The sequence below is a fragment of the Euphorbia lathyris genome, chromosome 4 (genome assembly GCF_963576675.1).
Source record: "Euphorbia lathyris chromosome 4, ddEupLath1.1, whole genome shotgun sequence".
Classification (NCBI taxonomy): Eukaryota; Viridiplantae; Streptophyta; class Magnoliopsida; order Malpighiales; family Euphorbiaceae; genus Euphorbia; species Euphorbia lathyris.
The window spans coordinates 41,606,707-41,621,833 of NC_088913.1; the positions used below are offsets into that span (position 1 = coordinate 41,606,707).

At 38.6% G+C, this 15,127-nt stretch overlaps 1 protein-coding gene across 2 annotated transcripts; it reads right to left on the reverse strand.

The window, feature by feature from the left end:
* Positions 1-1,149: 1,149 nt before the first annotated feature.
* On the reverse strand, positions 1,150-6,022 carry LOC136226991 (DUF724 domain-containing protein 2-like). 2 transcript variants are annotated; one of them, XM_066015710.1, is made up of 8 exons: positions 5,313-6,022; positions 4,848-5,228; positions 3,131-3,485; positions 2,920-3,050; positions 2,789-2,837; positions 2,663-2,722; positions 2,055-2,138; positions 1,150-1,972 (listed from the first exon to the last, which is right to left on the reverse strand). In XM_066015710.1, exons 1-8 carry the CDS (start codon positions 5,823-5,825, stop codon positions 1,332-1,334), a joined length of 2,214 nt encoding a protein of 737 aa, XP_065871782.1. In that variant the 5' UTR covers positions 5,826-6,022; the 3' UTR covers positions 1,150-1,331. The 2 variants fall into 2 exon arrangements, with proteins under 2 accessions (XP_065871782.1, XP_065871781.1); XM_066015709.1 differs by having other exon boundaries at positions 2,920-3,059; positions 5,313-6,021.
* Positions 6,023-15,127: the final 9,105 nt, after the last annotated feature.

Consider the following 15,127-nt stretch of genomic DNA (forward strand, 5'->3'; position numbering starts at 1 on the left):
CAGAAATAAAAATGGTGGTCGAAATCAGAAACCAAAATCGATTTATGAATCAATGATAAAGATCAAAGGAAATCGAAATACCTTCCATGTATTATATTTCGAATCAGAGGTGTTAACGTTATAGATTTCGAATCAGCCAGAAAAAATTAACAAGAAGGATATGTATTTATTATAACGATATGGATCTCGAATCAATCAGAAAAATTAACATAAAAAGACCGTAAAGAAAGATATGGATTTAGTATCCATGAGTAAGATTAATACACAAATTAGTATAGAACCAGACACCATAGGTGTCGATGGATGGTGAAGAAGAAGAATTTATTGTGGTGAGAGAAACCTTTATTAAAAAACGTAATAGCCTTTATTAAAAAACGTAATAGTATTTATCATGGAGAGAGAAATATGCATTTAGGTAACTTGGTAACCTGCTACAACAGGTCACCTATTTAAAATATATTAGTCCCCATGGGTGGAGACTTACAATTGAGAACTTTTCCATATATATATATATAAGTGATATATGAACATGCTTCATAGATGCTTTCAACCAATTATTCAAAAAACCCTACCCAAAAGAAAAAATGATACTTTACCTTTAAAAAACATGAACTCAAAGCATAAATCATTGATTAAAAATGAGTAGAAGAAAAGGTAGTATGTGTGTAGTATTGTTACCAATGACACACATTCATAATATTTCATTTGTGTTTTAGAAGATTCACACGATTCTACATGTTTCTGATTTGGGATTACATCTCAAATTAACCATATTTCGGTTTTTTATTTCACTCAAACTTACTAAAAACAACCAACTTATAACTATTCATGACGGGAGATGTGTGTTGTATTTTAATTAATTTTATAATTTTATTCAATTTTGTCCATACATCTCAAATAGATTGTCATGATATTATACCTACAAATTGATGAATGATGATATTATAAAATGGTTTTTTAAGCCTTCCCTATCAGCCCTTTCAAACCTTTCCTTTACTAATCATCCTTCGAAAGCTATGAACACAATATTTTGTGGAAAAGAGATTTCCTGTAAAAGTTGGATTTAAAACTTTTTAATTTGGGATGTTAACAAGAATCTGCAATGAAATGAAACAGATCCTTCAAACGCATATCCTCTGCCTCATTAACTGATATTTTAAAGGGAAATTTCCATCTCTCTTTTATCCCTCCAAATTAGGAGTTACAAATCGATTTCTCATTATTGTTTTTTTCAGATACAAAATGGAGAGCTACAACACACACTATTTCCCAAAACTAAACTAAACCAAACTACCATTCTCTTACAAATTACTGGTTGGCTTTTAACTACGCTACCAAGGCGCACCAGCTTTACGTTCAAAATCTAGCTCCATATTCAACAATTCTTCCTTCATTCTATCCACTTTCTTTTGTAGAAGATTAATTTTAGAATCTATCGTCACCCTCTCCTCGACTTCCTTTGCACGTTGCTCTTCTAACTCCCTAATCCTTTTCTGAATTGCATTCATTTCTTCCTCCAATTTTTCTTGCTCACTAACACACACTGCAAGCTTACTATTTGAACTTTTTGATTCATTAGTCATCTCTTCTTCCCTAATTTTGATAGACAACATCTTGTTAATTCGCTCTACCACTTCCTTAACATCAAATCCATGCATTTCAAACTTTCTAAGAGCTTCCAAATACCTGTCAAAAACACTTCTAGGCGTCTCAATTTTCAACTTCGACACCTTCCCCACCAAACCAGCAAAATTCAACATACTACCAATCGCAAATCCTTCACGGGTTATCTCGTTCTCTTCCAACAAAGGACTAAAATGTGGATTTTGTGGCAGCCATTTGAAAACTTCTAGCGAATCAACGTGCTGCCAAAGAGATGTGCTCTTTGTGAAAGGCAACTCTTGCTTCTCTACTAGCTCACTGCTTGCTTGAACATTTATCACATAAGGTTGGTTCAAATTTTCAACATCCCCTGAAACATAACCATATTTCATCACGATAACGCCATAAAATATAATACATTAAATCATCCACAATCATGAAAGATTATATACTTCCTAGACATGTTGATAGAGCTAGATCATCATTGACTGTGTCACAGGATGCTACCACTTTTGTTGTGTCATCTGCAATGGGAACTATTCATATAAAAACACAAGACTAAGTTAGTACCAATACAATATTCGACCAAGCAATAAGACTTTTCTTTTTCATGGATCCGATTAAAGGGTTCGAGGTCAATCAGACACCCTTTGGGTGGCCTCTCTCCCAATTAAGACATGCCGTGTATACACTAAGTCCACCTTGATTAGTAGCAATAGGACAACATTAAGTCTATCCATATATGTCCAAGAAAAGGATTCCTCTAAATAATTATTTAGGCTGTTTTTATTTTTAAGGAATCGGTTAGTTATAGTTTTATACTAAAATAATTTAATCTATCAAGTCCATTTAGGCTGATGAACTGCTCATTAAGAAAAGATTTCACTATGTAATATGCTTTATTTTTTTATCAAACTTTTAGAAATTGCTGTAGCATAATATAAGACTATTAGTTGGATAGGGGAAAGAAAAAGAACCAACTCTTCCGAATGCATAACAATGTCCATAACGAAAGTCCACAACCAATAAAAAAAAAAAAGATTTTTTCTCAAAGATTTACCTGCACAAACTTCCATGTCCATTTCACTTGCAGTGCCTTCAGAAACATTGTGTTCTTCACCTGCATGAAATAAAATAAATTAGTTTTTCCGTGTATAATTATTTAGCATCTATTGATGTGAGATACCTTTATCCTGCTGCCCAAATGCATTACTTTCTTTTTGAATGTTAATCTCCTGTGCAATTAAAAGAACAAATATTTTAATCAATAGTTTCCATTACATTGTTCGGTGTATTTGATAACCGGCTCAAGTATACCTCATGAGGAAGATGGAAAGAGCTTTCTGCATATGGGCCGGAAAATGCAGCCAATCGAGTAGAAGAATCGGAATCATTATTTATATGCTCTATTTGATTGGTGGTTTCAGCAGGATCTGTATTTTTCTTGTCTTCTCCAACTGCAAAACATCAGTTTTTCCATAATGAATAAGAAAAAGTGACAGGCATCAGCTAGATATGCGGTGTTTACCTGCAGCGCGAACTTGAGCATTCAGTTCTCTTTCCCCCTTTGATGACTCCGCCTTTCCATTTTCCTCTCCAGCTTCTTGTTGATCAAATCCAGCCACTGATAGATTTCCACCCGAATCACACACTGGATGAGATTCTTCAGGAGATAAATGGTTGGGAGAGTTCTCCATTCTTAACTTCTTGGAATAGCTTGTAAGTGTCTCCTCTCTTTCAGAAGGTGCCTTGTTTAGTTTATTACTTGTTGAGTTTGTACCAAGAGGGGTTGACTTCTTCCTCAACTTCTTAACAGAAGAGTGTTTTGCAGTATTATCAACATCTGCTGATTGTTCTTCACACTGCGCCTCATTCGGTATTTCCTGAAACAAAGTTCATTCTCTCAGTTGTGTACAAGTTATTCTGCTATAGCAACTTGGATAAAATAAATCTAGCAACTTACTAAAGCCCAAACAAATGTTGTCATCAAAACACCAACAATATTTTCTTTCTTTTGAAAAAAAAAGGTTTACAGCCGATATGGAAAAGAGGATGTGTAGGCTGAAACTCTAACTAAATAGTACAGTGTACACTACTAATCGTGCTGGTAAGGAACAGTTTCATCCGTTAGCCAGGTTTTAGACAAATCATTGGGGTAAATTGCACCAATTGTCACTGAAGTTTAGTGTCAGTTTCAAAATGGTCACTGAACTTCACGTTGTTTCAATAAATCACTGAACTGGCAGTCACGTTATTTTTACATATAAAATAACAGCCACATGGCAGCCATGTATGTGCCACATGACTCCCAGAAAAAAGAAAATACATTTCTTGATGTCGCGTGGCAGTTTCAAGCAGCTAAATTAAGTAAATAAAAACCCAACTTTTTTTGCTGCCTTGTGGCTGTCATATCATAAGTAAAAGCCATTAATTTCCAATGTGGTCGCTGCATCACTGTTTCATTGATTTTTCCATTTGAAATGGTCATAATAAATAGTGGCAGCCATGTATATGCCACGTGACCGCCAGGAAAAGAAACATTTCTTGATGTCGCTGGCAGTTTCAAGCAGCCAAATTAAGTAAATAACAACACAATTTTTTTTTGCCACCTTGTGGCTATCATATCATACGTAAAAGCCATTATTCCAATGTGGCCGCCAAGTCACTGTTTCATTGATTTTTCCGTTTGAAATGGTCATACTAAATAGTGGTGTCTGTTTGAAATGGTCTAATGACTTTATTCAAATAAAAATGAAAGTTTAATGACTTCATTAAAACAAAATGAAGTTCAATGACTTTTGTGAAAGACTCCAAACTTCGGTGACCATGGCTTACCACAAATCGTTAACAACGAAAAACAAAACCGATAAATTTTCAAACTTCAAACACTATGGCTTCACGAGAAGTGGTTTCCTCTTACAAAAGAGCAAATGAACAAGTTATGCCTTAGTTATTTAACTGCACATGCAATGAAGACAGTGTCAAAGCCATGTATCACGATAATGTAAGCATATAATTAATTATCATACTCCAAAAAGATGGAAGAAACTCAGCAACTTTGGTCATTTGGTCCTTCAACTTGGCTCACAAGATCAATTTGACCCTTTGAGGATCAATTTAGTGATCAAATTAGTCCAAAAAAGTCAATTTTTCGTGCTGAAAAGTATCATTTTGGGACCGATTTAACGAAATAAAATTCAATGAATGGCAAAATTGATAATTTATTTGAAAGAAAAACAGTATACCTTGCTCAAACTAACCCATCTTCCATTGGTCCAAAGTAGGTGAGGCCTTATCTTTGAATGAATCAACTTTATCTTCTTATCTAGGGACTTCAAACGGACTTCATATCTTCCATCTGTGAGAATTTTGGTAATGGTAGCTGTCCTCCAACAAGAATCATGAAAAGCATCTACAACTTCCAACATTTCAAATTTTTGGACCTCCAAATTGGGAGGAAGGGTTCGAACATGGAATGAGTCAATGGTTTCTTCCATATGGTTATGATCATTCTCCACTAAGAAAGAATTGAAGCCAACTTCATCAACAACAATTGCGGGGAACCAAGCATCTTGTAAATTAGCTTCAATATGCATTCCCTTGAAAATCTCTAACCCTTTCATTCTCTTAAATTAATTGAAGGATCAAATAAACAAAAAATTAGTGTTTGTGTATGAAAATTCAAAAGAAGAATAAGAAATGGAAGTTACCTCCTGTTTAGGGGGTCGAACCCATTGGCCATCAGACCATTCCAAGTGAAACCTCAAATCAGCAGAGGAAAAAGTGAAGTGCTCAGGTGGGGTTTCAAAGACAACGTTGTAACTTGTTTGATTCTCCTCCGAGACTTGAATTTTAGTGACCACTCCCTTCCACCAGCCATCACGGTGGAAAGCGTCGACGACATCATGTGGCTCATAAGTCTGATCAGGCAGAGGCGGCGGAGGACGAGGCCTAATTAAGGAACTATCGACACACTCAATTAAAGGGTTATTTGGGTCCGTATCAGAAAGTAAATCCTCGTACTGAACCCAGACTAGATTTTTTCTTTTGGGTGCTGAGTTTGAGTTAACGATGATTTTGGCCAAGTACCAAGCCCCTTTAAACCCTTCCTCGTCGCTGCTCACCTCCACCTTTAATTCGTTGCTTAAGAATTCCATCTTTGAGCTCATACTCAGGGGAGGCCTTCCTCTCCCTCTCCCTCTCCCTCTCCCTCTTGGACTCATCACTCTTTGATTCTCAATTGTACTCACACTCAAACGTAACGGAGAGACAGCCAAATCAAATGCTTTTCAATGATGTTCACCACCATCTTTTTGTCCTTTACTGCATCCAAAAAAAGAAAAAACTGGTAAATTAAGCGCATGGTCACTCAACTTTCTTCATTGTTAAGAGCCACTTCATTTTATCATTTCTAAGATTATGGTCCTCAATTGCATGTTGAGCACCTACTATGAGTAGTATTGGTGTTTTCTTTTTTTATTTGTTTTTTTAGAATGATTAAAATAAATATTTTATATAATTTACATCCTTTCTTAATAAGATGTAATCATTTCTATTGTAAATTCTAACTAAAATTTTGATTTTTAGCTTTATTTGAACTTAATTATTATATTTTATTGGAGTTAGATTAATTTTTCAAATTCAAAACATGGTGAAGCCCACTTATCTTTTTAATTTGGGGTTATCTAACTCATATGGATTGAATTTTCTTATTTTATTTGATACGAATATATATAAAGTTTCACACAATAATTATTCATTGAAGTTGAAGACATATTGAAAAAAATAATTAAAGAGTTATTAGAATATTATACTTACAATAAAGACAATTTGAATTATAAATCATGTTTTGTCATGATTATCATTCTAAATTCATTTCTCATTTTTTAGTCATGAATTCTACATTATTATTATCAAGAAGTTAAATTTTTTTTTGTCAAAAACCTTTAGATAGAGAGATTGTAATCATCCAATGCACTTGATAAGATGTTTATTCTTGAAACAATTTGGATTATGCTAGATATGAACTCAAAATGAACGTAAATAAAAATATTTTTTGAATGAAAAATTTATTCATGATAGTATTTGTTCATATGAATAAACGTGATGCGTGTTATAAATTTTTTGAATTTTAAAAATGAGTATTTTATTGTTGTTTTATTGTTTTAAATATACTTATTTCATTACATATTTTTACGTGTACTTTTTATTTCTTATATATTAAATTGAAAATAGTGTCAAAAATTAATAACGTTCTTTATAATAATCCAAACATTATTATTAATAAAATAATAATAATTACAATAATTTTAATATACTAATAAATAACCAATTATCAAAATAGTTAAATATGGTATATGATTCGCGCAACGCGAGGGCCACGTGACATATAAACACCGAGTATTTGTTACGACAAGGTGTTAAGGTACTGGGTATTTGTTACGACATGATACTTAGAGATAAGAGACGAGATACCGGGTATTTGTTACGACAGGAAATCCCATGATATGATTTTACTGGCCAAGCAACCATTGGGTATTACTATACTAGGATAAGCAGGGCCTTTTAATAAAATGACGATAAACGTTTTGCTTGATAACTAATAAATATTAAATGCATGTAAACTGAATTGTATGCGCGTGTGGTTATGCTATGTATTTAGTTAGCTATCTTACTGAGCTCCCCCCCCCCAAGCTCACCCCACTCTTCACCGGTTTTCTTTTCAGGTTAATGTCATTAAATGCTAGCGACGCACGTACGGATCGGCCAGTATGTAAATTCATCATTGTTAGATTCATATTACTAATAGTCTAGCTTGTCTGCACTTTTGGTAAATTTTAAACGTTTGGGTTCATTTATTTGAATCTATTGGAATGCATTTATAAATAAAATGTTACTACGCTTTTGAGTTTTGTTAGAATATTAAATGTGATTTATCACTGTTCAAGAAATTGACAGTTTTTTTAAAAAAGAGTGTTACAGTTCGACTAGTAAATACAATTAAAATATGAGTTATATTATGTAAAAGCAATAATATAAAATATTCCTGATAGAAAACCATATATATATATATATATATATATATATATATATATATATATATATATATATATATATATATTTGTATGGATAAATGGAGTAAATGGGCCTTGGTCCATGGCCCGCCTGTAACCTAGTCAGTTTAATCTTTCTCTTTTCTTCTATGCCTTGCCAATTATGGTCGGCACTATAAGGACTCCAATCCTTACTTGTTTTCCCCACCAACGAGCAAGATTGAGCCGAATGGAATGGAACATAAAGAGATGTCGCTTAAATAAATAGATCATCTATAATGACATTAAGGGTTTGATTGGATGGGGGGTTTGGGAGGGTTAGTAAGGGAAGGGTTTGGGAGGGTTTGTGGAAACCCTTGTTTGGAGGATATAAATTTAGGAGGGTAAGGGTTTTGAAGGGTTTGGGAAGGGTTTGGAAGGGTTTGATTTGTGTATATTTGTTTCAATTTTCAAACCCACCAATTTGGAGGGTTTAGGAGGGTTACAAATTTCATTTTCCATTATTACCCTTGTTAAAATTAACTAATACCAAATCAAACACATTATTTATCCCATTGTTTTTTTTGGGTGCATTACCGCAAAAAGAAAAGCCAATTTGTGGTTGTCAAACAAACTCATACCAATACCAATGTATTTTTTCATAATTCATTTATATTAAAAGTTAACTTCATTAAGAATTTATTATAATTTAATAGATATAAAAATTAAATAGTTATTATTTTTATTAATATTATTAACATATAAATATAATAAATAATAGAGTATATATTTTATAATTTAATTTAAATTATACTATAATTTATTAGATTTTTAAATAAATAATATATGAAATTGGATAATTGTTATTTAGATATGTAATTAAAAACAATCGTAAGTAATATGATTTAATTATATGAGAAGTAACTAATATATATAATTAATTGAGTGGGACATTTTAGTCACTTTATAATTTTTCATTTACTTACAAACCCTTCATTCCAAACAAGGGAAAGGTACAAACCTTTATAAACCCTTACCATCCAACCAAACAAGGGTAAGGTTAGTGCTTCCCTTCCCCTTCCTTCCCCTTCCTCTCCCTTCCCTTCCCTTCCTTTATTTACCCTTCTAAACCCGCCATCCAATCAAGGCCTAAGGAAATTAAGGAAATTACGCGTCATTTGGAGTCGTTGCTTACTCAGATGCAATAGTGCATTTGGGCAGGTGGTTTACATAGAGGGTATGACGAGTATGCCCTATTCATGCGACTTCACGGATCGTTGCAACATGAGAAGAATAAGAGTATCTTAGATGCAACATGGGAAACTCATGAGAACAGCTACAAAAAGACTATACGGTTTTTTATGAGCATACTAGGAGATATGGTGTTAGAGTTCCTCGAAATAGTTCGACTATAACTCTGCGATCAGGAAAGATAATTTCTACATGTGTGTACGCTAGTGTAAGGGGGGGGATTATCTTTGTAATCAAACTATGTAACAATGGGGAGAGACTTACTCTATTGTGTTGTGGGGAGCTTTGTAATAGCCATTAGCGGCAGGACTCGAGTTGGCATAAGAAACACTATAGGGGGGAGTGACCTATCATACTGGACAGTCACTCGGTTGTTGGTAGCCTACCATCTCTAGTAGTTGCCCCCTACTACTACGAGATGGGACCCGTGTTGTAACAGTGTTGCTTATCTATGAATAACATCATCCGTGTATTGTTCCTTCTTGAGTGTTCTATATGTTATCCATGTGTGTGCATGATTGAGATGGTTGCCCTTATGTTGGTATCGTATGTATGCTATTATATTCACTATATGTGGTTCCTATCTAACCCTTGCGTGTGATCTTTGCAGCTAGAGTGATCTAGTTCCCTTGGCTGGCTTACTTCGAGGGAGACAAGTAAGCACCGCACGGGCCCCGACGGTAGGCCCCGTGACATTTGGTATCAGAGCTTCGTGTAACGATACTTGGGGGAACCATGACGATTGCAAATGCCAAACGCATGGATGCCATAGAAAAGCGAATTGAGGATCTCGATCTTGACAATCTTTCTATAGCAGTGGTAGAAAACTGCAGGCAGATCGAGCGTATTGAAGAAGCCATTATAAGACTCCAAGATGAAAATGGAGTAGGCCAGGGGGCCAGTACTGAAGAACTTTCTCTACGTATTGATAGCCTTGAGGAGGCAATGTCAAAACTCCAATGCGGAGATGAAAATAAAATTCCGGCAGGGGCCGAGGCCTTGAGGGCTAATATACATACGGCAGAGGCCGAAGCCTTGAGGGCTAATTTACATCCGGCAGGGGCCGAGGCCTTGAGGGCTAATATACATCCGGCAGAGACCGAGGCCTTGATGGCTAATATAAATCCGGCAGGGGCCGAGGCCTGGAGGGCTATTATAAATCCGGTAGGGGCCGAGGCCTTGAGGGCTAATGAAAATCCGGCGGGAGCCGAGGCCACGGGGGCTAATGTTGAATTGTTTAAAGCCATTGTGGCTCATGCTGATATCTTGAGGGCGATGATAGCCCGAACAGAAATTTTTGAATTCGTGATGACGAATGCCAAAGCTATTCGAGAACTAATAGCGAAAAACAATCCCCATAGCGGTCAACCACCGGAGAGTGGTGTGACTCGAGGAAAAGGGAGAAACATAATTAATGAGAATGCTAATTTTGCAGGTGAAGAAGAGATAAATACGCTTAGAATGGCCGTGGGCCATGTCGAAGCAGATCAGAGAAAGTTATTCGAGGTAGTGGAGAAAACTCGTGATCAAACAGGGGATGGATTTGATACCCTCAGACGGGAGTTGAATGAACTGCAGGGGAAGGTGGAATCTCTCTCCCTAAATGGGGGAAGTCATCAAGGGGCCACGAAAATCAAAATTAGAGAACTGAAACCTTTTGTAGGAATTCGGGACTCCAAGGAAGTGGATAACTTCTTGTTCGATGTGGAAAGTTATTTTGCAGCCACAAAGACAAGCCTAGATTCGGAACGACTAGCAATTATATCGATGTACTTGGAGGGGGATGCCAAACTATGGTGGAGACACCAGACTAGTTCAGGGTCAGTAAACACGTGGGAAGACTTCAAACGGGAATTAAAATCTCAATTCTCCCCCGTAAATGTACAGTTCTCAGCCCGAAATAGGCTAAGCGAACTCCGACAAACTGGTAGCATCCGAGACTATGTTCGAAGTTGGCAAGTTCTTACTCTAGAAATTCCGGAGATGCAAAAGGAAGAAAAATTCTTTAGCTTCATGAAAGGATTGAACCCTTGGTTTCACAGTGAGGTGATGAGAAGGGGAGCCACAGATCATTCCTCAGCAATCGCGGCAGCTGAAAGCATAGAGGATTTTAATAGTAACACGAAGAGGAAGTTCCCTTCTGGAGTAGACTCAAACCCCAGGACTAACAAATGGAGCAGACCATGGAATGTGGGAGGTGACCGAAACTATTCCTCATCCGGAAGTGAAAGGCGACCGTGGAACGCCAACAACTTTGAGCGTCGACCCTACCTAGGGAACTACTCAGAAAGAAGAAGCCTTCCACCAAGGACGGCAAGTCTCTACACACAAACCCAAGGTAGCCTTTCGCAAAGGAACAAGTCATACACACCGAGACCGTTGTCATGCTTCCTTTGCACAGGATCACACAAGGCCGCGGATTGCCCAAAGAGATCATCTCTGGCCTCACTACTCGCAACACGAGAAGAAGGGAGTGTCGTAAGGGAAAGGGAACGCGAACCTTCAGAACCCTCAGTAATGGGATCGCTGCGGTTCATGGGAGCTCTAGCAACACAAATAAAGGAGACAGGAGACGGTTCAGAGAAGGGACTCATGTATGTAGAGATAGTAATAAATGGCAAGAACACTAGAGCCTTGATTGACACTGGAGCAACTGATAACTTCATAACAGACACCGAAGCCTCCCGCTTAGGACTCCATGTGGTAAGGGGGACATGAATGATAAAGGCCGTGAACTCAGCTGCTCAGTCGATTAGTGGAACGGCCCAACATGTACCTTGCAAATTGGGACTCCGGACGGGCATGATAGGGTTCACAATAGCACGTATGGATGACTTCGATGTCGTGTTGGGGCTGGATTTTCTGAAACAGAGCTTTGCAGTACCCATGGCATCAGCAAGGTGCCTTCTATTTATGAACCAGGACCCGTGCATCATACTTGTAACGACGAGCTCAATTCGAGAGAAGAAGTATATCTCAGCGATACAGTTCAAGAAGGGTATAAAGAGAGGGGAGCAGACATATGTGATTGTCCCTAAAGGTGACGACTCAGAAGGTAGTGTCATCGTCCCTCGAATACTGGAAGGAGTGATGAGGGAGTTCCAAGACGTTATGCCAGAGACGTTGCCACAAACATTACCTCCGCAACGAGATGTTGATCATGCTATTGATCTACTGCCAGGTACGAAGGCCCCAGCAAAAGCACCATATCAAATGGCTCCCCCTGAGTTGGCAGAATTGAGGAAACAGTTAGATCAATTGCTGGAGGCAGGTTTCATCCGGCCATAGAAGGCCCCATATGGCGCCCCAGTACTGTTCCAGAAGAAAGTAGATGGAAGTCTACGGTTGTGTGTTGATTATCGAGCACTCAATAAGATTACTGTGCGCAACAAATATCCAATTCCGGTAATATCAAACTTGTTTGATCAACTCAGTGGAGCCAAATACTTCACTAAGCTCGATCTACGCTCCGGGTATTACCAAGTCAGAGTAAGGGATGAGGATGTACCAAAAATTGCTTGCGTAACTCGGTATGGATCCTTCGAATATCTTGTTATGCCTTTTGGACTAACAAACGCTCCGGCAACTTTTTGTACTTTAATGAACCAGGTATTCAGGGACTATCTTGACAAATTTGTGGTGGTCTACCTAGATGACATCGTCATATACAGTTCCACCCTCAAGGAGCATCAGGAGCACTTGCGTCTAGTTTTTCAGAAACTACGGGAGAATCAACTTTTCCTCAAGTTATCCAAATGTGCATTTGGTCAGACGAGCATCAAATTCCTTGGCCACGTTATTGAGGAAGGGAGGATAAGCATGGACAAGGGTAAAGTACGGGCTATAGTTGACTGGAAAACCCCTATGAATACAACAGAATTGAGATCCTTCTTGGGATTGGCTAACTACTATCGGAAGTTCATCAGAAGTTACTCAGAGAGAGTTGTCGACCTTACTGATCTGCTGAAGAAAGACAACAAGTGGGAGTGGACAGACCAGTGTCAAAAATCCTTCGAAAACTTAAAACAAGCTGTCATTGCAGACCCTGTGTTAGCCATCCCGGATATGAGCAAACCATTCGAAGTTCACACTGACGCATCAGATTTTACCTTAGGAGGAGTCATAATGCAAGAGGGCCGAGCGATAGCTTTTGAAAGCAGGAAGCTCAACAGTGCAGAACGACGATATTCCACACATGAGAAAGAGCTACTAGCAGTCATGCATTGTCTGCGAGTATGGCGCCACTATTTGTTGGGATCCAGGTTCATAGTGAAGACAGACAACACATCGGTTAGTCATTTCCTGACTCAACAGGGATTGACATCTAAACAGGCTCGATGGCAAAAGCTTGATAGCAGAATTTGACTTTGTACTGGAGTATCACTCAGGGAAAATTAACCAAGTGGCGGATGCATTAAGCCGGAAGTCAGAATTAGCAGAGATGACAAGAATAGCCTCTCTGTCCAGCAGTCACCTATCATCCCCACTACGACAGCAGATCTGAGAAAACCTACAGAAAGACCCTCAAGCAACTGCTATCATCAACCTAGCAAAGCAAGGGAAAACCAGACAGTTCTGGATGAGTGATGACTTGTTAATAACAATCAAGGACAGAGTGTATGTACCAACCGCTGCTAATCTGAGGAAGACACTGATGAAGGAATGCCACGACACACTATGGGCAGGCCATCCAGGGTGGCACCGCATGCTAGCTCTCCTCCAGCGAAACTATTACTGGCCAAGGATGGAAGATGATGTGAGAGAATATACAAAAACTTGTCTAATCTGCCAACAAGATAAGGCCGAAAGAAAGAAACCTGCAGGGCTGCTACAGCCACTACCAGTACCAGGTCGACCATGGGAAAGTGTCTCCCTCGATTTCATCTCTAGCCTCCCTCGAGTGGGCGACTTTGACTCCATCTTGGTGGTGGTTGACAGGTTTTCCAAATATGGAACTTTCAGTCCGATGCCAAAATACTCAACTGCGGAAGTGACGGCACAGGCTTTCTTCAAGCATGTAGTCAAATATTGGGGAATCCCAAGGAGTATTGTCAACGACAGAGATGGTCGGTTTGTGGGAACTTTTTGGGCTGAATTATTTTGACTCTTGGGGTCGAGCCTCGACATGTCCACTAGTTATCACCCTCAGACTGATGGTCAAACAGAGCAAATCAACAGCATGCTGGAAGAGTACCTTTGACACTTTGTCAATGCCAGTCAACGAAATTGGCCCTCCTTGTTGGATGTGGCACAATTCTGCTTTAATAGCCAGAAAAGTTCTGCTACTAATAAATCACCTTTTGAAATTGTTACAGGTCAACAGCCGCTGGTGCCTCATTCAGTTGACATTCCATACACAGGCAAAAATCCAAAAGCATATCTATTCACCAAAGAGTGGAAACAGAACGAGGAGATCGCGAAGGCGCATTTGACGAAGGCATCAGTGAGGATGAAGAAATGGGCGGATACAAGTCGACGTCCACAAGAGTTCCAAGTGGGAGACATGGTCCTGCTCAAACTTCGACCTGAACAACTTCGCTGCCTACGGAACAGAGATAGAAGACTTGTCAGGAAGTATGAGGGACCCCTCCCGGTCCTAGCTAAAGTGGGACCCGTAGCCTACAAACTGGATCTACCACAGTGGATGTCATTCCACCCAGTGTTCCACATCAGCAACTTGAAAGAGTATCACCCAGACACAGTAGACGACCAACGCAACAAATCAAAGCGACCTCCAATTACAAAGAAAGCACCTGCCAGCAAAGAAGTGGAAGAAATCCTTGCAGAACGCACAGCAACGGCATGTCACCGCCGCCCTCACACAGAGTACCTTGTCAAGTGGAAAGCTCAAGGAATAGAAGAAACAAGCTGGGAGAAAGCAACTGACCTCCAACCTTTCCAACAAAAGATTGAAGACTTCATCAAAACCCGTTCGACAAGGACGTCGAACCTCTGAGTGGGGGAGAGTGTAAGGGGGGGATTATCTTTGTAATCAAACTATGTAACAATGGGGAGAGACTTACTCTATTGTGTTGTGGGGAGCTTTGTAATAGCCATTAGCGGTAGGACTCGAGTTGGCATAAGAAACACTATAGGGGGGAGTGACTTGTCATACTGGACAGTCACTCGGTTGTTGGTAGTCTACCATCTCTAGTAGTTGCCCCCCTACTACTACGAGATGGGACCCATGGTGTAACACTGTTGCTTATCTATGAATAACATCATCCGTGTATTGTTCCTTC